Source organism: Vanellus vanellus, assembly GCF_965231255.1.
Source record: "Vanellus vanellus genome assembly, chromosome: 2".
Taxonomy (NCBI): domain Eukaryota; kingdom Metazoa; phylum Chordata; class Aves; order Charadriiformes; family Charadriidae; genus Vanellus; species Vanellus vanellus.
The window spans coordinates 39,806,929-39,831,929 of NC_138906.1; the positions used below are offsets into that span (position 1 = coordinate 39,806,929).

Consider the following 25,001-nt stretch of genomic DNA (forward strand, 5'->3'; position numbering starts at 1 on the left):
GTTTCCAAAGGAGAATGGTCGTTCCTGGGCACGTGGCTATGGCTCCAGTGGCCCCTATTTCAAAATGTGTATCCACAGGTAATGATCATGCAAATACTCGTGCACAATCATTGCTGAGAAAAAAAATAAGTTGCTCAAACACTAAATCCATATGGGCATAAGTGCTTTTTGTGGGTTTGGCTATAATGTTCGTGGCATGCTCATGGCTACAAAATAAATAATGAGTTGCTCAATGCAACCTTCACTTGTCTTTTACTACTTTGTACTTTGTTTAGATTTAATATGTCATTGAAATGCATGTTTCTTTACGTGCATACACTTTATTGTAAGGCCAAGTCTTCAAATAAACAGAAAAAAAACTAGTTCAAAATGGAAAAATTAGGATGAGCTGTTCTTTTACCAATTTTTTTAATGTCTCAGTCGCTGAAATTGGCTGTAAGGGGCATTAGGAAATAATCTCTTCCTTTGGCAGCTTAATCAAATTAATTTTAGCAAGATTCAAACCATTTTTAAATTAAGAAAAAGCAAATGGAGTACTTCTGAGCAAAATGGATTTAGGTCTGAGCCTGATTCCCACCAGCATAAACAGAACTGGCTCTTTTTAAAACCCTGAGATACCCTAAATTTTTCACATAGCAGAATATTCCCATAGCCCCTGACAAAGGCCAATTTCATTAAAGAAGCATTGAATAATAATGCCTTCAGCTTGAATGAAAGCAAGTGAAGGAAGCCAGCAAAGAACTGATTCTGTAATTGTGTTCAGGAGCTCAAGTCTCAGCCCCAAAGCTCTAATTTCCCTTGAAATCAATAGCATATCTGTGCTCTCTGAAACTCTCTGTTACAGATAGCAGCCTTTGAAATTGCAAAAGATTTAAAAACTGGAATGAACCTTAGAGAGTGACAGAAAATCAGTGCTTTGTTTCCTAGCCTGTCCCCTCCTCTAGCAGTGCTGGCACCAGAGGAGTTGACGGGCGAGTGGGCGATTGCAGCGGGGACGTGCTGCGGTGGGATGCTGCGGTGGGATGCTGCTTCGGTGAACCACACGACACGGGGACTGGGGGCACAGAGCACGGTCTCTGGGGCTTTTCCATGCGTAGCTATAGAAACGCCGTCCCTAGTTTTCAAGTGGTACAAGGCAGGCTTCAAAGCCGCTACTTGGGGATCTGAACAGAATAAATAATAGCAATGTTTAAGCTCCCACTTTTGACACTCGAGGGAGTAAAACAAGTGGGGCGGGAAAGGGGGAGCGCTGCTCTGCACGTGCCCCCCTTTCAGAGCTGAGGTTTGCCTCTTTGCCCTCCCTCATTTCTGAGAACAGAAATGGCACTCCATCATCATCAAAGGAAGGTTCATAGAGATAGTGTAGGGTATTACATATCAGGTAGTTGCACTCTCATTACCATCTTTTAAGATCTATCATGAAACTGTGCCAGATGGAGAAGGGTCATAAGACCTACACAGAATATTGCGAGCCATATACCTTGTCCTATGAGCTCCCCATGCTGTGAAGTACATCATAATAGTTTTTTGCAATAGTGTGCAGCATGATGTGATATGCATCTTTATTTCATGCACTTTCTTCTCTCACCATCGAGTTTTAAAAATAAGGGGGCTTTTTTGTAATGCAACACAGGCAAGGATGAGCAAGCAGCTGACAAGTCCTGCCGCGCACTCATGCAAAAGATTGAGTTCAATGACCCAGTTTAATGGACAGTGTGGTGAGTATGGCCCTTTCACACACTGTAGCAGCTTTCTGACAAGGTGACAGATGGGAAAGTTAACAAAGCTAATCGCTGCTTATTGTCATTCAGAGACGACCAGGCACTGCGCAATACCCACTTGCATGAGTGGAGTGGCTGGGCTATGCTGGTACACAGCAGCAAGGTAGCATTTTCATTGCTGATTAAGTGCTACAATGCACGGAATAATAAGGCAGGGCCCAGTGGAAGGAAAAGTACAGAAACATTATTTACAAAGCCCAAAGAAATCAGAGATGAAAGATTGATAGATCCCTTTTCATCAATGACTTGTTCTTTAAAGTACTTTGTCCGATTTGCTCGTAAAAATGCTTTCCAGAAGGCCAGAGTTTGAAATTATCTGTATAAAGTGTACGTCTACAGACAGGAGCTCAGAAGTCTGATTCCCATCATTTGTGGAGACTCCTTTTTGTTTCAAGGTGGAGGGTCTGTGCTTTGGGAGAAAGTTCTATCTTATATGCAAAATGCCTGACCCCGTTCTGAAATTCTGAAATCACTGTCTTTGCAGAAGTAGATAGCAAAAATAAGCAAGTAAGAGATGCTTCCTCCTCTGACCAATCTGAAATATATTTCAATTGACTGAAATAAAAAGAACAGATGACGTATGTACAGTAGCAGATGGAAGAGAGCATCCTCAGACTTGTGAAAAGGTTTCTAAACATGTGCTGCATTACTGATGGTTTGAAACAGCTGCGTTTCAGCGCCTCAATCGCACAACCCTCAGACTAGTTATGAGACCAGACTCTTTTGCGCTGACTGGATCTCAGAGGTTGTGGATTCTAGAACTAACACACTGCCTACATACAGATGTCTTAAATCCAAACCATTTTTGAATACAACTCCTCTAATGATAAAAGTATTTAAGAATCACTCGCATCCTCTCCCAGATAATCTGCTTACCGCAGGGACTTTCGGATAACTGTGTCCAAACACAGGTTCCTCATATGGTGGGTTATTCACATGCTGTGGGTATCTGCAGAGACATCTCCCTGGAGGCCCAGGAAGTCCTCTTTCCCCTTTTGGTCCTGTTGTGAATTGCCCTAGGAAGCAAAATACCAGGTTGCTTTGTTATGAAGCTAATACACAAACATTGCCTTAGTGGGAAAAGTACAGGTCAGGTAGATATATGCATTTACCTAAGTTTTCAGATATGCACATCTCCCACCTCATCCACTGGGAACTGAGGGAGGGATTGCCAGAACCGCCAATTCCAGCACATCAGGAGAAAGACCTGAGTTTGTACCACAGTCATATTGTTTTGGATCATTTTTTAAATTTTCCTACCAAATTTACAGAGAAAGAGAGAGCTCATTTGGTTAGAATAAATGTCAACCTGTTGGAAGCTATGGAAATTCAGGACACGATGAACACACAGATCATTCTACAGCACCTATGCACCAAGTTTAGTAGAGCCAGACTCTGCGTACATCCACAACGCATTGGACTTGTGCATTTGTACAGCCACTTGAGCAATGCATTTTCAGAGGTTTCTGTACAGGAAAACCCAACTAGAAATACAGGAATGCCGCAAATAAAAATAAAAAAAAAACACTGTTCTTTGACTTTCAAACTTTGGCAACTACTATGCAGAATTAGACTATGAGCCAACATGTTCATACTGCAAACAGTGACATCATTACATAAAAGTCTTTTAGGACCAGAATTTATGTTCTAGAGGAAAAAGATTAACAAGCCTGAAAGTAAACTTTCTGTGGATGAAATAAAGCCTTTAAAACGTAACCTCAAGATCCTGGCTGCCTTCCCATCGGCATGGTGAAAATTCTGCCCTCTGAAAACTTCCAGCTAATTTACCGAAGACAAAGATGTTTCATAATGGGAGACATGAGATATGGGAAGATTTTGAAGCAGCCCCCAGCTTCACAGATGTAGCATTTCCACACCACCACAAGAAGAGACCTCCTGCCTGCTGATGTAAGCAAGGGGAGAAAAAGGGAAAGAAAATGGAAGAGGACATGGAACAGATCAGCTATAGTGCAAGCAGCTGTTGTCTGTTTGAGGCAACAGTAGTTTCCAACTGGTTTTGGTTTTCTTTTCAGGTACTTTAGGATATATCCAGGTTGAGAAAACCCTACCCGAGGGTTCACTGTCACTGAACATTGTGGGTTGTGTATTGTCCTTCATGTTTACGCTTGGTTCCACAAGCTGCCTAGAGTACATGGCCTTGTATAGCTTTGAAGCTCTACAATTACCGGTTAGAAGATTTTTCTTGTGATTTCTACAATACACACAATTGCAATGAGCACAGATCTACAGCACTTAACTGAAAAGAGAGAGGTTTTTTTTTCTCCGCCCTCTTTTTCCTCTCTGACTTATATCCCTTTCCTTCTCTTCCCTTCTTTCCTTACTGCCACTGTGACTTGAATCTCATCTGGTTTTATTTTACAGAGCTGCACAGGGTGCGTATGTCCTGGCTGATTAGAAATCACAATCTTTCACTGTAAGCCAGGATATCTGGAGAAGCAGCAGGCCTTTGATGATGGAGATTAATGAGTCCCTCCAAGGTTGCCAGATGGCTTTTCATCATCCCCATCTACCAAAGTCCCACAGGTCATGTTTTTGGTTTCATTTGAAACATCAGAAGCCATAATGTAGGCTTTAAAGTAGTGTATGTAGTCCTTATAATGGACAAGGATGGCATGATCTGCATTCAGGAGAAATCCTCTCCTTGCTGTCAGTAGAGAAGCAAACGAAGCCCTGCAGCACTTTTTGTAAAGGGGCCTGTGTAGGAATACGTGATGAGTCAGGAAGGGCTGGGGAGCAGGGACACTGTTTAGGAAATCACCCGATCTCCTGCTTACCCAATCCTGAAGGTCCAGGAGGGCCCGGCTGGCCAGAAGGACCAGGCCTTCCAGGTGGACCCATGATACCCGCAGGTCCAATGTCTCCCTTTAGCCCCTAGGAGAGAGGAGACATCCATTTATTTGCTAAACTATTAATAACACACAACCTCTTCCAGCCAGCACTGGTTTCCCTTTTAAGAGACCCAAGACATTTGCCAATAGGAGTGTGCAGCGTGAACCTCATAGCCACCAACCCATGGAAGAGGTGCTATCCTTTTCTACATGGGGACAGAAAAGCATGTCCAGGCAGGGCTTTGGCTCCTAAAAGCGAATGGTCTCAGCAGATCTGCTCTGTATGGAGTCAGGAATCACCCTGTTCTGGTGGCCTTTCTTTAAGGATGACTTTTTACCGCTGGTAGCTCTCTAGGAGTCAGTGCAGCTCAGAACGAAAGGGCTGGTGGAGCTGAAACAGGTGACCCTGGAAATTTTTAGTTACTGCACTAATACACAATGGGAAAAAAAAAAAAAAAAGAAAATTCAATAAGGAGTTGGCAAGGGCTTCCACAGTGACATTTCCCAGTCTTAGGGTGCAGTCTTTCAGAAGTACACTAATGACTTTGAGGCCCACACTGTTTTCATAAGTACTTGAGGTGCCTGGACTCCGGTATCTCCTTTACTTTCACCGTGGGTATAGCTCTGTTAACAAATCATCGCAAGGCAAGCAAGGGCTTGGCTTCACAAAGTGAAAGCTAGTGTGTGGCAACACCATGCTGACAAATGGTGTCCCCCTGGTACCTTATCCATCACCCAGTCAAAATGCTCATCTACCTGTGGGAGATGAGCTTACACACAGCTACCATACAAGAGCTAAATATTCTGTAAAATAAGCCCTGATTTGCCTCATGGGAGCTTGTTTGTGCAGCCATACCCTTAGGCATTTGGAAGTTTCACCCTAGAACTGTTCAGTGCCTTCCTATTTTTGGTCCTAAATTTAATATGGTGAAACTTATTAAAAATAACTGTATTTATCTTCCTGCTCATATACTCTCCAAGTCTTGGATTTCTCAGCTTTATCTTTCAGAAGGGTATTACATAGCTTAAAGTTTACATATCTGATTTGATTTTTATGTAACTGCATACATTATTTAGCATAACAAAGATGACGTGTACTGTGTAAACTTTCCTTTAATGATAAAGGACATGAATTATTTGAGTATAGTGTAATTCCAAGTTTGTGTGCATTCACAGGTGCATGCTGAGTGGTTACACGTCTAATTTCAGAGTAATGAAGCATAAGTAGTAACATATGCTAAAATAATTTGTTGTTATATAATATTTTGTATCCCATGGATATGTTTGAATGTCACTTGACCATTTCAACAGAAGAAGCTTGATTTTGCCACGGCCCATAAAGAACTAATTGAATATTTGCTTTGCTTAATCCTATTAGGTAAGCTCTGTGCCATCAAAATATTCCAGGATTTATGTGAATGTCAGTGATGCTGATCCCTAATTACTTCTTACATTACACGACATGGAACCAGCAGACCAGGATTTTGTAGCCCCAAAGAAGTCTGTGGGAAATCTCTTTCCCCCACACAACAGCGAACTGGCAGAGGCAAGCCAGCGCCAGTCAGACATGTACTGCCTGAAAACGAGCTGTCTGATGGGTCTTCTGCTTTGGAAGAATGATCACTTAATGCTCTCTTGATTAGCACAGATAGATTAAATAATAAAGGTGAGATTTATATTAAATATTTCTGCCTTGTTTCTTTTCACATGCACCCATGGCATTCAGAAAAGTGTTTCCCATGGACAATATTTATATTCCTCTCCCTTCTTTCAAAGTAACGTTATCTAAAGCTCTAAGTAATTCCTCCTTACCAAGGCTGAAACCCTAAACTTGCGCCTTAGGGTCAGTTCCCAAGTTACAAACCTTTGAGTGTTATATCCCAGTTTGAGGGCAGTGAGGTTGTGACTTGTGACTACCACCTCCTGGCCACCTTTTAGGAAGAGCCTGCCCCAGAGGCAGAGGAGAGCTGAAGAAGTCAGTGAGATAATCAAGACGTATCTCAAAATGGAAGTGGAAGTGACACCTTCCTAATTTAGCTGCTTTTATCTGGGGATGTCAGCTGGATCAAGGGACAGGAAATGGCCCCATGTTGATGGAAAACATCCTCTCAGCTGAACAAACAGCCAGAGGATAACTACAGCACTTAAAGGCAGTGGCCAGACCCACAGAGCCTTAAAATCCCTACTCTCAAGTTTTTTCAAAGGACTGAAAAAGAAGAAAGGAAATAGCTAGTTCACTAATTACAGAGGGAAACACAGTTTTCCTGCAGAAGATCAATGTTGAAATTGCTTTCAGGGCACCAAGGAAGGGGTTGTGTATTAAGCCTTGGGCCCGGAAATCATAATTTAGGGCCAGACTATAATTCTTTTAGTCACGCTGATTGTCGCCTTAAATTATGACACGCCTTACGTCACCGCTTTTCAATTAAGACACTATGTAATCTAACAAAACATCTAAGGTCAAGTAAGAAGTGGACTGTGTTCAGGTTGACCTGCAGGCGCTATGTCCTCTTTGCCTTACACTGCAGAAAGATATTCTGTGCACACGCACATTACTTTTGGCAGGACAGATGAGCACAGTTTACAAAAAAAAAAAAAAAGAAAACCAAACAAAAAAAGCAAAAAGCACATATCAGCTTTTAAGACCTGATAAATCAAAGGCAAAAAAAAAAATTCTTTTGGGTCCTCTAGCAGATTTACACTGCACATACCTTCCTTACTTGGTCACCTATTATTCCCTCCCTAGCACCCAACTTTTAATTTTTCCCCACGCTGGCTATTCTTTCGGTTCAGATATTAGCTGATGGCATCAGACCAACAGTGAAGCAGGTGTGTGTCCCTGTTTGCAATGCTGGGCACAGCCAGACTGCAAATGAACCACTTTCAGCGGAGCCCATTAACCACCACATCTACAAGCTCCTGTATCTGAGCAGATGCACATTAACACCAAAGTCTGTCTAGTGAGAACAGGTTCCCTTCCCCCTCAGTCACAGGAAAGAAACAGGCTCTGCAGGCGGCAATTCAGAGCACCAGATACTGGTCTCCCTGTTACCCCCAATATCATCGCTTAAAATAAGTACACAAGGAAACATGCACTGAAAGAAGCCTATTTGGTGACTTGAACAGGTAACTATACCAATATTGCTGCCTTATCCTTGGAAAATGCTATAATGGAGGAGTCAGTATCAAATTTACTCACAATTCCTGGTCTTTACAATTCATCTGAACGTCTGAAAAAATAGTTCTGCCAGCTTAATTATTTTAAGATCTAAATAAGGACCATTTGTCAACCATCCCATTCCTGAACAGCTTCCATATGAGATTACCATCTTTTAAGGTCACTATGTGTCTTCCTGACCTTTCTCAGCACAGAAGAATTTGTCCCTGGCATGCAGTACTATTGTGAGAACCGTCTTATAAATATCCAGTCAAAAAAATCAATCGTGGTTTAGTGTTAGCAGAGGAAATGAGAGAAACAAAGAGGGTGTTTTGGTGCTTTGGTTCTTTGCACTGCATGTGGGACATCTCCAAGGCCTTGCGGCTCTGCAAGCTGATTTGTGTTGACCAACACTTGGGCCTGGGCAAAGCCTGACTCAACCAAATTGGATGGTGTGGACAAAAAGCATCCTCCAGGCGGGCCTGAGCAGATGTTGGATGCACACTTCCTGCATGTGCTAGAAACCAGGAGCGTATTACGGTGCAATGCAGGACTGAGGTTTGAATGTATAGACCAGTGGCTTTCATGGCCACAGACCACACACCAGTTTAACCCATTACAGCATACCATTCTTAGTGTACAGGTGGCTACTGCCAGTGCACACAAGCAGTGCTTTTGCTAGCAGAGGTAGTGTAGCTCTTTGCACTGGTGAGCCAGGGAGAAAATTCATGAACAGGCAATGGGATGTCCCTTGCAAGATGCTGACACTGCAGCTCTGCCCGGGGCTGAGGAGAGGGGGGCTGCATTTTGTAGCATCTACAGCTATCCTTCCCTCAACTCAGAGCCCCAGAAATCCAGTGTTTTCCTACAAATCTTCCTTTGCTCATCCCAGGAACCTGGTTTTGCTAGGGGTGCATGATAACACCTGGGCAGGCTGAAAAGTGTTGAATTTTGGATATATCCCATTTGCCATTGCAGCCGACCAAGCTGCCCATAAATCGAGTAGTCCTGCTCGCTAAGTCAGGCCCAGGGCTAGGGATCTACAAAGTGTAGATATGTGTGTTATATCCCACGCCCTGTGAGACCTGGACCTTGCTCCAGCTCTCTAGCCATCCATCAGGTGGGGTTGGGACTATAGCTCTGTGTTGCTTAGGGTTCAAAGGAGGCATTCGAGGTCTGCTCAAGTTATATTCAATTAGTTCATTACCAAGCCAGGTCAAATACAACTTTCCCCATGTGGCACGGCCAGGGAGCTGAATGCTGCAGATAAGGGTCCAGCCCTAAAGCTGAGGCTTTAACTCCTCCACTGCCTGTGCATGTATGTGAGGTGCTCCAGGGCTTCTGTCAAGTCCCTCTGTGACAAAGCGCGTGGTACCATGAGAGCACAGACCGCCCGATTGTACGCCCCGACCACACAGACACCAGGAGTCACAGGAAGGGGAAACACCATGGTCCTACTTGTTTGCCTCGTTTTCCAGGTCTTCCTATAGGTCCTCTGTGTCCTGGTACTCCAGATTGTCCCTTCGGGCCCATCTCTCCCTTGGTGGGCATGGAGGGAAGGAAGCAGGACGTAAGTACATAAATGCATGTTACCATGGATATACCTGCCTTATGCAAGACAGCAGGTGGATGGTGCTCTAATTCACATGATTCCTCTAGATAATGCTGGCACCATTATTCTCTCAGAACATCAAAATTATAATAAAATATTTTAAAACAAGCATAAAGCGAAAAATATCTCTCACAATTACCCAAATTTCCCTGAAAAAACCTTTCCTAAAGAGGAAGCCAAAGAGGGAGATCTGAAACATGCTCGGAGACTTGGGGAGGTCAAGGCTAACAAAACTCTGTCCCTTTTGGCAATATCTTGCTTTGCGGTTAAGATGCATGTGTAATGAAGTCACTCAGGGAAAGGAAGGTGCATTGACTCATCTTCTAGCCTCCTCAGAAGCAACCATTATTTCCTTATCCTAATTTCAGAGACAAGATGTGATTACGTCATAAAATTATCATTATTTAGGAAATCTATCTGTAAAACAACATCTGAATTGTGATTGTTTTTTAAGTACAGAATAACAATGATATCAAAACTGGTCAGCATTACCACTGCTATTTATAGTAGTGTCATTTTGATTCAGAGTACCAAGAAGGAAATATTTATTATCTTCAAGTGAATAACACCCAAACAATTAGGCCATTTATGAATCTATAATCAAGACTTTGAACATATTAAACAGGAGGAAGATTATGACTAAAAAAATGCTTGGGGAAAAAAAGAGAAACAAGAAGAAACAACTACGTCTCAGAGTTTTCTCCTAAGATAAAAAGCCTAAAAAATTTGATCAGGTCCAAGAAGGGTTGACCATTGAGTCAAGCAAAACCTTCAGTGCCTTGTACTTTCCAGGATGTCCCTGAAGCCATTCACTGACCCTATGCCAGCACTTAACACAACTCCCCAGTACGTCATGATCACTTACTTTTTGTCCCAGCATTCCAGGGAAGCCTATTTCTCCCTACAAAGTAAAAGGAGAAAAAGTGTCAAAAATTTTGGAATGATCTTTGACAAAGCAGCACCTTCCTTGGAAGGAAGAACATCAAGTGCCAAGTACTGTACTGATATTGGTTAAAAACCCTGCACTGTGATTGAGCACTGTGGGTGATGCAGCAGGTGGAGAATTAAAAGCAAAATTTTATTGTAGAGACCCTTGTATGGTAACGCCACTCCTCCATCTGATCCTCTGCTGCCTGCTTCCTCTCCTTCGGCAAAAACATCCTGGTTGTGCTTTGTCTACAAGCAACCCTGCTACCTGAACAACTCCCAAAGCCTGCATTTGGGAATGGCATTTCTCCATTTACATCAGAAGCAGTTTACTTTTCCTTTCTTAGTTAAAGGACCCCCCAGTCAAGAATCTCACTTTTTTTCTTTTTTCTCTCTCACAGCATTATCATATCACCAACCAAAAACATTTTGGAAAGCTGTTGTGTTTTTGGACTGCACAGGCCAGGGGAGACTCAGGTTACGTCCAGGGAAATCTCCCTCTACCTCATCACCCCTTGATGTGCTGGGGCTGGGGGGCACATGGACATAGAGGCTGCCCCACCACCCTCCCATCAGGTAGGACCGCTGTCTGCCCTCACCATTCTTGCCCTCCCAGGAAGATGCCTCCAGGCGCCCTTCCTCCATACCACTCCTGTTTTGTGCTGTCAGAAGTACATTAAACCTCATGTGCACTTTCAGCTAAAACTCTCGGCCTTTGGAAGAGAAAATTACCTGGTCTCCTTTGACTCCTTTATCACCTCTGTCACCTCTGGATCCCTGGAGAGAGATAACAGGGTGACAACACCTTAATTACTACCATTTCACAAGAAGCAAAAAATATTTTTCCTACACAAGGCATTATTTGGAATCACACAGAATACAGTGATATCTCCAAGAGGTGTATGGTAGGTACCCTCAAATGTTTCCTTATTACTTTCATTGATATTATAACAGAATTAAGAGTAAGGCTTGTAGAAAAAGGAACTAATTCTCCCTAGATAATTACTTTAAAACACCTCCTTTCCTGGACGTAATACTTCCAAACTTCTTTTTTTTCCCCAATTGGCTTCATCCAAGTTCAGGTCCCACTGTATAGTCTTACACTAAAAACTGTCTCTGTTCCTATATAGCCTAAATAAACCAGACCAACAATTAAGGATTATTATACCCATTCTACAGATGGGGAAACTGCAGTGAGGTGCACTCTAGTAACTTGTTCATAAGAAGACAGGCTGTAAAACTCACTTCTTTAGCATCCCAGCCCAAGCCACAAGACTGTGCTCCTTCTCGATGCTTGTTTTCATTTCTCAGTGGGACTTTTAGATTTCATTCCATCAAAACACAATCTCATTTCTACGGTTGTTTGTTTTTTTACATAACCATTTCCAATTGTTAAATTATACATTATTCTATTGTCACACTGACCTTTTCTCCTCTAGTTCCAGGAAAACCCTAAAGGGAATGATAGATATTTTAATGCTTCTCGCTTTCAAGATTACTGAAGAAGCAGGACTTTCAAACTTTAAAGTGAAGAAAAAAAATGAAGCACACACAATTAATTGCATCAACTTCTAAATGCAAATGAATATTTATAGCCTCTAAAATTACACTGAAACAGAACTATGAACTATGAATTAAAGGCAAGACAGCTCAGCCCAAAAGCCAATGTGAAAAAGCCAGGTAAAGCCAGCAGGTTTGATATTGCTTTTAAAACTGAAACAAGGGAAATAAAATGTAACTGAAAGTAAATGAAGACTTGGATGCCACAATTAATAATCTAAAATAATTTTAGCAGTAATCTTCGTCTTCTGTTTTTTTTTTTCCGTGTGAAAAATCCTTAAATTATACCTAAGTAATCCTCTAATGTGAAGATTACTATAAAACTGAGTTTCTCTTTAAGAAACATATAATAAACAACAGTGTTTGGTTCTTCCTTCCAGTCCTTTATTTGAGTACACTAATTACATAATTTTTTTCAAGTACCTTAAAATGTTGTGGCCTAAATTTTTAAGGGCAGAGGCTATGCTATAGAGAATGGCGTACAGATACAAGAACATCCAGATCAAATTGTGCTTACTATCCAACTGTCAATAGAATCATAGAATAGTTTGGGTTGGAAGGGACCTTTAATGATCATCCTGTCCAAGCCCCCTGCAATGAGCAGGGACATCTTCAACTAGATCAGGTTGCTCAGAGCCCCGTCCAACCTGACCTTGAGTGTTTCCAGGGATGGGGCATCTACCATCTCTCTGGGCAACCTGAGAAATACATACACATAGTTTCAGTAAAGGACCAAAATGATCTCCACAGTCTTATGAGGTGGATTGAAAACATTAAAGACACAAGTTAATGTTGCAGGTAAACTTAAGAACTCCAGTTTTCTAGTGGGATACAGTTATGTAAAAATTTTGCTTTTAAAATAAATTTTTGCATTACAGTTATTTACACAGAAGCATTTTTATGAAGAGCCAAAAAGACAGCCAAGCCCAACCAGACAACATGACCTTGCTTGAAGGAGAACATAATCTTTTTAGCTGTATTAGAAAAGATATATCTTGATAAATGCTTTCCAGCAAATTCATGAGGGAAGCAGCTGTCAGCAGAGCATTAGAAACCAATGTCTGAAAACGCACTGTTTGGTTAACAAACCTTGGAGCCCATTGGTCCTCTTGTACCTGGCAATCCCATCACACCCAACTCTCCCTTTTCACCCTAAAGGGGTCAATAAAGAGAGTTATTGATTGTGGCTCTCTGATGAGGTCATATTTGAATGTACTTGAGACAAACCTGACCTTGGAGTAGCATTGTAGCCAGAGGTCTAGATTGTAATTGTATTCTGCCTGAGTCCTCATATGTTATCTTATTCTTCTATTTGCATTTTCTTGGGTGTGTAACTTGTGCTTCAGTTTTCCCAGATGCTATTAAAGGACATGCAAGCAAATTAGCAACAGCAGTGTGTCTTTTTACTGCATGAAGGTGCATTGCCTCTACCCAGCATCACTTCCACTGAGTTGCAGAAAAGAAAGGTATTTTGCTGCAAGCCTTTGTGGCTTGGGGAAGCACGGTGACTACTTTTATCATAGTTCTGAGCCATCATGTGCTTTACAGCTGTTTGGAGCCAGTAAACCATGAAAAGACTTCACAACAACTTCTCTGGCTTCTGTCAGCTAATTATATCTAGGGTGAAATATGGAGTAGTCCCTGCAGACACGCAGCAACCCCACCAGCAGAATACAGTTGGCTCTCATTCTCCTTTGGCTTTCACTGTCCTAGCAGTGGAGAGGATTTTCACATTGGCTGCTGCCCCAGCAGAAGTTCAGAAAAGACTTGAAGAAACAAAGTAGGAGAAATAAGGATTGGACCAAGGCTGTGCCTAAGAAAGAGAAGGCAGTTTATGAGACCAGCTGAAGAAACAGAAGACACAGAGATGGGAATAAGAAAAAACCCAAGGGCTTACTGGAGATTTACAGCAAGAAGATGCAGCGAATGACTACAGTGAAGATGAATATCAGGAGTTTGGGAAAATCAGATAACAGAAGAAGACAAAGGAAAGAGATCTGCTGGCTTCTATTCGACTGGAGCCTTCATTGACAAACAGGAAAGAGAAATTTATAAAGACCAGAAGAAATGAAAACGGGAACCCATCTAAAGAACAGAGGAGACAGCTATCAGAAAAGACAGTAAAAGCAGAAGAATGGGAATTAAACGGCAAGTAGAACTTGCAGTCCTACTACCCAAGGTGAGAGATGCTTCTAGAAGTGTGATGAAAAAGCATAACAGACAAAGAGAAGATAAAATCAAAATGAGGAAGGCTTCATAAGTAAAACTAGAGCCAAGGAAAAGGCCAGGTGAATGAGCTTTCTGACTGCTCTATGCAGACTGAGGGAATGAGGTAGTTGGAGCTTCCTTCTGCCCTCACTGCTCCCACAATGCATTTGGGAGGACACCATTTCTCACAGTTCAAAGCAAACATCGGCTCCTTTTTGGTGCGTAATCTCTTGTTGCTTGCCTACATTCCCATATACTATAATATGATGTTCCTCATCTAACATAGCTGTGAAGAGCTTGAGGGTCTGCTTCCCAGGTGTGGCTTGAATTCAGAAGTCATCTGCTATTATTCTTGCTGTAGCAAGAGCTACTGCATCATGTCCTTTGAGCTGGGGGCACCAAACTTCATGGAGCAAATGAGGAGTCAAAGATTTACTGGAAAATGCAGCTTTGAACTAAACATTGTGTGTGGTCCTTTTGCCTGATGCATACTGGATTGAAGAAAAGTTGTCTCAAAAGTCCCAGTAGAAACTTTGTACACTGTGACTCCTGTGAAGAGCTGTATAACTTTTGCATAAAGTAATACCCAGTAAAGGACTGTCCTGCAGCTTTTTTATAATAAATGCAGATGAAGCAACCATCCTGCAGTAGCAAAGTGTTGTCCTGCCATTTCTTCTGCTGTCGGTTATTAAAAATCATAGGAATGAACGTTTGTTTGTATGGGAATGAACTTCAAAGACCCGGTCAGCAATCCCCACAGTTTGTAATCTCTTTCCCCTGATACCAGTCTGGTATTTTCCCTGTGATCACACGGACACGCAGTTACGCTGCCAAGAAGTACAAACTCAGGCAAGAAGACCATCATAAAGAGCAGGCACAAAGATGATGAACAGTTTTGAAACACCGATTCGTGTGATTGTGAGACACTAGTGATTATGAATGAGACAGATTTTAATCAACACAAGAGGTGCTATAGTGGCTAGGCTGAAGGTGGAGTAACCTAACCCTAGACCGGGCAGGTCTTTGCAGAATAGAAATGGTACTTGCACAGAGTGTCCTTGCACCGCTGCAACTTCCCAGCCTCAGGAAAAAGCAGTTTAGAGACTTCCCGAGACAACTGCTGTGTTCAGATCACGAGGCTTAACAGGTTATCCCATGTGAATTTTAGTCTTACCTTCGGTCCCACAGGTCCAGGCCATCCTATTGGTCCTGGCATCCCAGGGACGCCCGGGGGACCTGGTCTACCCTTGAACGGAAAACATGGATTAAGATGATTCATTTACATCATTCCTACACACAGGCCTCCACTGCAGACAGGAGTTATGGAGTAATATAGGTTTTTCAGGAAAAGACATGCAAATGTTTCTTTACCTGGTTTTTAATACAAAAAATACTATATCATATTCATAACACAGTTTGCATTGATGCTACTGGAAGAAGCCTGCGCCTGCAGAAATATCAGGTTATACTGACTCAAATAAGTAGATCAGTTACAGAGTAAATTTACATGCAGCCGAAATGATAATCCTAAAACCCCGGTATTAATAACTTAAAGCCTCTTTTCATTTAATAAGATGATGTAAATCAAAAAGACCTTCATGTAATTATGAGTACAAATCCAATTTACATTAAGAACAGAACCAAATCTTTTACTAAGATATTCCTACTTTTATTTACTATTATTCTTAATCTGAACACTCTCATATTACTAGCTATAATTGCTCTTTATTAGCTACCATACGGCTAACAATAACTACATACCTACGGTTATTTATCTATTTTAATTACTGCCTGTAAATCACTCCTTGAGGATCTCCTAAAGTGCTGCAGATTACTGCTGTCCACTGCTTTACGCCACTTGACAAAATGATCTTACAAATGTCATCATGACATCTGGGGCTAAGAGCGACCTCCCACAAGCCAGACAGCTTTTAGCAGGCGTTATACCGTTTTATTCCCAACCTGGGCAACTTCTCTTTTGGGACATACTAGATTTTGTCAGCAGAGTAAGTACTGATGTACTATGTTTAAAGGCTTGCACTTTCTTTTAGGTTGGTGGGTGACTCTCTCTGAGACATTACTGTTTTGAACACTTGAATTTATTGAAGTAATTTTTTTTTTTTTTTTACTGTAGGGCATTTGCAATTTAGATTAAAGGAAAAGACCTCTTTTGCTTATGTGTTTCATATTTATTTGAATTACTAATTGGTAGCTGGCATTAAAATCTTTTGGTATATTATTAGAAGGGTGTTAAAATCTTTTGGTATATTATTAGAAGGGTACTTCTTTTCCTGGTTAGTGACTACTCCCTGCATATCTCTGATTTCATCCTGCATTTCTGTCTTCTTTTAAAGTTAATTACATTAAATGGAGGCACTTAGTGACTGAGGTAACGTATTCTGTTTCATCACATGTAGGGGCACATATTTTTGACAATATATCATGGCTCATATGTCACCGAGCATAGGATTGTAGTCAGCATATTGCGTCGGTGCCAAAATTCTGTGAGTGTAATCATTAATGAATATTCCTCCTTCTGGGCTATTCGGCTGAGCCTTGTTTTGCCTTTGGAGCAGTGAAAGGTTTGATTTTGCCTTGGGTTTTTTTAATACACCTTTTATGATAGCTCCCGTACTCTGCTGCCTCTGTCCACAGAGACATAGTTCAGGTAATTTCTCACTCTGTTTTAATTGTCTGGCCAGAGCCACACTCTCTTACTGAGGGAATCTGTTGAATTCAAACCAGCTGGGACAGTTCTCCAAGCCAGAGTGCCCAGCTCTCCAGCCCTGCGCCCCGAGCTCCCTACCACCCATCCTGGGTACCAGGGGAAGCAGCACAAACAGGTTAAACCTCAACATTAGCTAATTTTGTCTGCACTCCTCTCAGCTGCTACGTGTCAAATATTAGACTGGTGTCTGAGACAGCACCTTTGTTCATACCTTTCTTCCTGGCCTGCCAATCTCCCCCTGCCAGAGAAAGGAATACGTTAGTCTCATAGGCACCACACATACGGAGAATATCTTTGTGTTCAAGACTTTGCTTCCAGAGGTAAAATGAAAAGAATTACTTCAACAGAGCTCCTTAGTCTTTCCTGTGTTTTCAGCCCTAAATCTATAGTCACCCCTTCATATAGCAAAGCATGTAATTATGTGCCGAGCTTCAGGTATAAGGCTCTTTAAGCATCATCATGGAGCAAATGCTTTGCAGATCTGAAACTATAACTTAACATATAGACCAATTCTAATATGTGAGCTGACCCATACAATTGACACTGCATATGAGAGCTCCACTCTTCATGTCCCCCCAGAAGGACAAGATGGTGAAAAACTGTTGGACCAGTAAGATCACTGGCTTGTGCACCTGAGCTGCTTTCTTAACACATACTGTAGAAATAGGTAGCTATCGTGGGAAGCCATAAAAATATTTCAAGGTTGAAAATGAACATTGAAAGATGAAGATTTAAATTGCAGCTTCAAACATATTCACCACTTACTATTCAATTAAAGCAAATCCCCACATCCAAAACGCCCGCCAGTGACTAAACAGACAAGGAAAAAAGTGAAGACAAGCCCCCCCATCTCTTTCCTTGCCCTCTCAAAAACATATCAGACTCCATAACATAGAAACTTACTTTCTCCCCCTTTGGTCCCATTATACCAGGAATTCCTTGCGGACCCTAAGGAGAAAAGTGAATGCATTAGTAAGAAGGCACTGGTGGTTGCTCTCCCTCAACCCACGGCCCTGTAGGTGTCTCCTGGAAACAGTATGAACCCACAAGGTTGGGGTGTTGGATGTGGTGTTTGAACATGGCCTTTAAATGCCAAGTTGGACTGACATGAGAACTGCAGGGACATCTAGATGAAGAAAACTAGCAAGAAAAAAAGGTCTGGGGCAAATGAAAGATGAGAAGTTCTTGGAGTCCTGGAGAATTAGCAACAATGAGGACACGGAGACACCGTGTCAGCTGGCAAAGGAGGTCAGCCAAAGGGACGGTAAGGGAAGTGGCATAAAACATGTGACTGCAGTGTGGTATGGACACGGAGGATTGCCACCACTTCTGAATCCTGAAGATATTTCTCTCAAATGAGGATGATTAGCCTTTCAGGAGACTTCTTAATCCAGGTAGACCTTGAACCCCATTTCAGAAAAAAAATCTGAAAACCAGTTTTTTTTCTGGAATGCTTCAGTTCACGGACCACCTTTTAGTTTTGAATGAAAAAGGAAACAAATCCCATGAGCCTGCATCAGAGGAGCATTAAACTGACCATACAAATAATCCACTCTAGGTTTCTATCCTGGCTGTCTTATACTGTCCAAAACATGACGCAAATTATACATGAACGGGAGCAAAGTGTACCCTCAAATGCAAATTATTCCAACTATTTTAGTCAGTAGAGTTACCTAGATTTTCAATAATGTAAACAGAATGCACCCTATTAGAGACAGAACCAAATTCTGTCTTATTTCTTTCATTTTACTTTAGGTTACGCATGGGAGGAATTATACTCTGAGTTATAACATTACAAATCTAATTCTCCTTCTTATGAAAAAGCATTAAAATTTAGCTGTGAGTCAACAGTATGAGATTTCACAACTCCTTTGAAAGTCATGCAAGCTACTGGAGGAAAGAATTCAGAAATACTTCTTAGATATTTTTTTTTTTTTGGTAACGGTAGCATTTCTTTCCAAGTGACCGTTGTCATAAAAGTATTACCCAAAGAACTGCTGGCTTTAATATTGTCCCATTATAAGACACAGTCCTGCAATTTATAATTAAAAATTCCAAAGCTGTGTTATACCTACCCTACGGTCTGCCATGGTGATAAAATCTGCCAGCCTACTCTATTTAAAAATATTCTTGGAGCGATCATAGATCATTTGGATGCAAGATTATTAGTATTTATAGCAATGGACCTTGCAGAACAACAGAATTAATATTACTGTTTTTCCAATTTAAGTCAGAGAGAATATTAAAAGGATTTAAAAAAAAAAAAAAAAAAAGACAGTCTACCAAAGACTGAAATAACAACTGCTTCTTTTACATGTACTGCAGCTCTGGATCATGGCCAACCACACTGCAGGGCTGTTTCATAATGCAGAAAAGACTTTTCTCAATACCGCGGACAGGACAAACGGTTCACATCGCTTCTCTCCACACCTCATCTTTCACATGTTAAATGAGTATACGTCATCCTGCATCTCAGCAAAGACAAAACAGCAGAACAGAAAACTCAAGGTTCATAAAACAAGACTTTGTGGCTTTCACATTGCATCTTCTAGGCTATTTACAAATACCTTCTGAAGTATTGACTTCTAAATAATTAAAGCAAAGCTCTTTGCCACATAACCGAACTTTTACTGTGATGCACCGTCCTTACTTTTCAAACACTGTTTGGGTGCTTTTTAACTACTCAGGCTGCCAAAGCCTTGGTCACAGCTTCGCTGCAGTGAAGGTCCTGGGCCGTGCCTGCTATTAGTTGTACCATAATAAAAGCAGCACCCAGATGCCTTGAGGAAGATCACTGTCCCAGAGCACCAGGCACGGCACGTAGATAGGGACTGCCTGTGCCCCAGGAGAAACTGGAAGTACCTCTCCCTGAAAAGTAGCATGTTTCTTTGGAGGGAATGAATTGGAACAGAAAGGCAGATGGGTGACCTTCTCCACACTACAGGGTTGTTCGCAAAAACCTTCTCCCTAGAGGTGGGCCATTTTCTCAGAAGACTTCTGACCTCCCTCAGAAGATTTCTGAATGCACAAATTGTAGAAAATGAAATGGGCGACCAAAAGGACTGGCCCAAGGCTACCCAGCAAGTCAGAGGCAGAGACATTGCAAGTCAAGCTGGGAGATCCCACGTCTCCTGAATCCCATCCCACTGCCTTCCTGAAGCCCCTCCGTGTCTCTGATGTTTACTGTAGTTGTTTTGTTTCTGAGGGATGTACTCCACTAACATTCAAGTTCATTGCACCTCTTGTACATCCACTCCATGGGCTCTTTCCCTCACATAAAGGACAACAGACTCTAAAGCAAAGAAAAAAGTAGTCTAAAGCCTCTGAAGGAAGTGATTGCACTTCCCAGATTTTTGATGGGTGCTACCCACTGTAAAACTCCACAGAAATGAAGGGTGAACTTGAAACTGACTGGAGTATGCAAGGCAGGGATGAGAACAGAGGGTAAAAAGCGTACATGATCTATGCATAGTCATATCAAAATGAAATTAAGCCAGAGCTTGGCATGCTTGTTAAAAGTAAAAAGTATTTGCATAAGATATTTTACATCTTTGTAAGGACCGTGGAGCAAGTGAGAGAATGATGTGGTTTAATCACAAAAGCATCACTCACCTGGGGGCCAGGAGGCCCTGCGGGGCAATGCAATTCGGGCAGAGAGGAAGCCTGTATTATCTGGAGCTCCAAACACAACTCTTTCATATCCAGGGCAAGCAGCTTCTACGTAACATGAAACATATGAGTGAACATGCAACCATATATAGCGTGTCAGAGAAATGCATAAATAAACAGGCACCAAACGCTACAGCCTCAAGAGAGTTTACTCGCTCCCTTAGGGAGAAGCCTAGGGTTTCTCACAAGGTTATCTTCATGGATGCTTTAACATTACCACATTGGCATAGTGTCCTGCCCCATGCTTCATCCTCCTCCTCTCCAAGCCACATTGGAACCCTGGCCTATTCTTAGACTTGACCCTGCTCTCTCCATCACACTTTACAAGTAGTAGCTCCTCTCCGAAAATAGCATCTTTGCTCTAATAATAGAGACTATGCTCAGCGGGGTATAGGCAGTGTGAACTTCGCTCCAGAAGATACTAACCCGTAGGCATTCATTCACTGCAGACCTTTAACGATCAATGAATGTCTGATCTTTTGACTTCAAAATTAGGCTTGCATGAGTAAGCTGGCTTATTTATGTCCTGTGACAAAAGCAATCTCCTCTGGAAACACAGATGAACACTGAGCCAGAGACACTGGGTTGACAGAACTAATCTTCAGCTTCCAAGTGAAAAGCCATTTTTCAGAAAAACTCCAAGTAGAGACTCCAAAGCACAAACTGCTTGTAGTGAATTCACATGGGTCCCATCCTTCTAGTAACTACTTAGTTTTATTTCAAGTTTTTATGGGGGAGATGGTGCGAAGGGTATTTTTATGGTCAGATTACTCTCTGGGCTGCTTGGAGGCATCTCAGGGACCCTGGTCCCAACTTCATCATCACTGAAGGAGTACACCACATTCCCAAGGAGATCTTGTCTCTGAGTCGCCTTTCTGTGGAAACCATGGCACAGGGAGAAGAGGGGATGAGGGAAGGGGAGGTAACTAGGTTTCGGTTTGGGGGGAACAGCACACTGAGCTCAATCCTGGTCTCTCTGAAGACAATAGGGTATTTTACACTGTATTTTTTCTTAGGTTAGTTCTTGTCAGAGAACTTTCTAATCATTATTTACATAACGCTAGCCATAATCACAGAATTTACATATAGTAGAAATTGCATATAGTATCCGCAACAGTAGAATTAAGGAATAGGAACTACTCAATAGGTAGAAAAATTCTTTATGTTGGGGTGGAAAATATATTGGAGTTAACAGACCCTGGAAATAAGTGTTATATCATTGTATCCCTTATGTTTCTTATGTTAATGAATGTGTATGGATACATATCATATAGAGCAGGTACATGCCTAGGTGGGTCAATGTCCATACAACTCAAACACGTTTTTCATGTTGCAAAATGAAATGATGGGAATAGATTCCATAGGAGGATTTTGGGACCTTCACTTCACCTGCTGGGTAAGGGAAATGTGAAACAAAACAGGACACATATATAATGTACACTCTGAAATCATTGTGTAGGGTGAGAAATGGCCTTTCTGACCTTACTTGGTTTATTGCATTTCCATCTCCTTTATTTCAGAATTGCCCTATTCTTAGGAAGGTCCCAAAACAGAGTAAGGAGTATATTTTAAGCGACTTGAACTAGCTGCTTGAACAAACCCAGCCCTATTTCATTCCTTGATCTATTTGACATTTACTTCAAGCCTCAGTCTGGGATGTTGAATGATTGTCCTAACGGGACCATATCAACACAGCCCAGACAGGTTTGCCAAGCGACATCACGAAGCAGTGCTTGAGAGGATACTTCAGTCTTTGTCAAACACAAAAACTCACGTAAAAAGGAGAGAAAGGCTCCCAGGCCACACTTACAGTGCTCCAGCCGTGCCTGAAGTACGGTGGTGGAAACAAGGGTGGTGGAGGAGGGCCAAGGAGGCAGCACGCTCTGCGGTTGAGCTGTTTCTTCTGTTCCAAACAAGGGAGATCTGTTCAATACAAACACTCATCCGTTGTCTTGAATACCACAAACATTTCTTACAGAATAAGAGGAGTTTCCATTCCACAGGATTTTTCTACATCCTTCTGTACACTGACTGTAACACTGTACTCCAAGCAGGGATTTGAGAAGCCAGGTGGTCCCTAATGTCTGTCAGATCCTTCTTGTGCTGAAGGCTATGCAGAGTTTTAAGCTCTTAACGTGGCTATGACACAGGCTGATTTTGGAAAACGTCAGATAAGCAACATTAGAAAATAGATTGAAATATTTCTCTTTATCCACTCCATGTTCCAAAAGTGTATTAGAAATAGCATCTTCTGGTTCCCGTTACAGCCCATGTGCCACCAGGAAGCATTCTGTGGTGTTGCCCACCAACCTTCCCCGTGTACCGAATCGCTTCAGGCGCTTCTGTGATAAGAGAGTGGGAAGTTGTTCCACAGCACATTTGCCCATATTTCCCCTGGGACTGAAACAAGGTTGCATTGTTTCTGATTTGTGCATCATCCCTAAGAGTAAATACTCTGCAACCCGGATTTAGCCAATAGCTTTGCCACCAGCTAAGGTGGCACCAGGTAAGGCAGGACCTCAGTTGTGTTTGACAACGTAGTTAACCTTTTCTGAGGTAAACTTCCACCAACAACATAAGAAGCTGTGACCAAAGATTCACAGAGAAAGGGTACGAAGATGATGCATTTATAGTATGGTTTTTTTTTCTAAACATACTTACGCCTTGGGAAATACACCTCTAATCAGGGTGGGGGCCTTCTGCAAAGGTTTTGCCAAGAATAGCAAATATTTATTTATGTCTACTGGTTTCTTCCTCTGGCCAGTAGCAGCTAGAATGGGTGTCTGTGAACTGAAAGGTGGCAGGGAGCCAAATACAGTAGGAAGAAAAGCCTATGCTGAAGTATCTGGTATGAATAGAAAATCTCTAAATTAAGTTTCTAGGAAGACAAACCTGACAAAATTGCTAGATTTGTGTGCAAATCAATAGCAGGCTGGATATTAGTCACATAATGCAAGGCAAGTTTTCTAAGGGACAGAGATACTTCTAGCTTTTCAAATGTCTCAGAAAATATATGACATCAATTGCACAATCCCACGTTAATGGGAATAACATTTTCTCAGTCCTGATGCGCAGAAAAGAGCTGCTCAGAGGAGTATGATTCAGCAGCGTTTAGTGGTAGTTTATGTTATCCAGAATTTTTTATCTATCAAAACACTATTTGCGATGATACCTTTGAGAGATTAGTCAATTAAAGTCTGAAAGGGTCCGTAATGAAGACTCTCAACTTTTCCTCACAAGTCTGAAACTCAACCAAAAACTTCAATTTAAGAAAAAGGCAGATTTATAACAAAAAAGAAAAGAGCTATATTGTTTCATTTAAAGCTTTAAATACATACTGCAAATGCCAGTGCCCTTTGAAAACTAGCAAAGGTTTGAGTTCGCCTGTCTCCAGTTCTCACAAGCAATAAAATACAAAGACATGTAGAGTTAAGTCCTGTATTGGCTTATCCTGAATTCCGTCACTCTCTCTCACGCTCAGGTATGGCAGGTGGATATGACAGAAGAGGGAGCAAAAAGATGAGGGAGTCACAGAGTGACTATAGGTATGACTGCTATAATTTGATCTTCCAATAAGCACTGCATTTCATTGGTATGGATTTCGTAACTGCGATAGATCCAAGATGCACAACCATTACAGTATTGGCTTGGCTCGTGTATCACAAAAGGGTTACCTTGACAGGCTTACAGGATCTCTGCAAATGCAATGTATATTTTTAGGCCCCAGGTTAGCTTTGTTTGCCAAACACAGCTTCAGAATACTCCAGTCCCCATCAGTGGAAAAAATCTCAGCCCAAGAATAGGACTCTCATAGTTTTCTGTGAAATGTGAAGACCCTGCCTACACAGAGCACGTGTTTACATATCTCATATGGAAACTGCTCTTTCAACAGCTTCAATATCAAAGAATGTATTCAATAAGAGAAGGAAGACAAAATTAAAAACTCCTTATAGGACTTGCCTAAGTGGCAAACGTTTTCAGAGAACATAAAAATTGTAATAGTCAGCTTTAAAACACAAAATCTTTACCATTTTCAAACTCAAATTATTTTTACGGTCCAGATTATATGTTAATCTAATTCAAGAAAGTGACTGTATAAATCTATGGGTATACTGGCAATGGCTGCATCAGAAAATAATAGATTTTAGATAAGCTGTTGCAATGTTTCATTTTGTTCCTGCAGACTGCTTGCTTCTGACCATAGCTGGAAGTTGGGAACTCTCATCCAAGATGGTCCCACGCAGAGGCATAAAGGAGCCTTCACCCAGGCTGAGTCCTCCAGAGCGGGGCTCATATGAGCTCTCTGAACCCGAACCCTAGAGCTGATCCTAGAGCTGACCTTCAACCCTACAAACTCCCTGGGCTGCAACAGAGGTAGCAGAGAAGTGCTGTCCTGGGTTCAGGTTAGATTTATAGGATTTCGTTGAAAAAAATCATAAGTAAACCACGAAAGTTACTTTTAACCTAAAATATAAAAGCTATAGGCCAACTGTCAGGAGTAAAGGACAAG

The 25,001-nt window shown here is 41.7% G+C and overlaps 1 protein-coding gene across 1 annotated transcript in view; it reads right to left on the reverse strand.

Annotated features, from left to right (window-relative positions):
* Positions 1 to 25,001, reverse strand: part of COLQ (collagen like tail subunit of asymmetric acetylcholinesterase) — a 40,824-nt gene that overhangs the window by 5,468 nt on the left and 10,355 nt on the right. Inside the window, exons 2-13 of the mRNA XM_082499372.1 lie at positions 22,302 to 22,414; positions 20,435 to 20,539; positions 17,726 to 17,770; positions 17,034 to 17,060; positions 15,269 to 15,340; positions 12,976 to 13,038; positions 11,752 to 11,778; positions 11,059 to 11,103; positions 10,265 to 10,300; positions 9,246 to 9,326; positions 4,577 to 4,673; positions 2,658 to 2,797 (exon numbers count right to left, since the gene is read on the reverse strand). Of these exons, the coding sequence (XP_082355498.1) occupies positions 2,658 to 2,797; positions 4,577 to 4,673; positions 9,246 to 9,326; positions 10,265 to 10,300; positions 11,059 to 11,103; positions 11,752 to 11,778; positions 12,976 to 13,038; positions 15,269 to 15,340; positions 17,034 to 17,060; positions 17,726 to 17,770; positions 20,435 to 20,539; positions 22,302 to 22,414 (851 nt within the window). The remainder of the gene's footprint in view (positions 1 to 2,657; positions 2,798 to 4,576; positions 4,674 to 9,245; positions 9,327 to 10,264; positions 10,301 to 11,058; positions 11,104 to 11,751; positions 11,779 to 12,975; positions 13,039 to 15,268; positions 15,341 to 17,033; positions 17,061 to 17,725; positions 17,771 to 20,434; positions 20,540 to 22,301; positions 22,415 to 25,001) is intronic.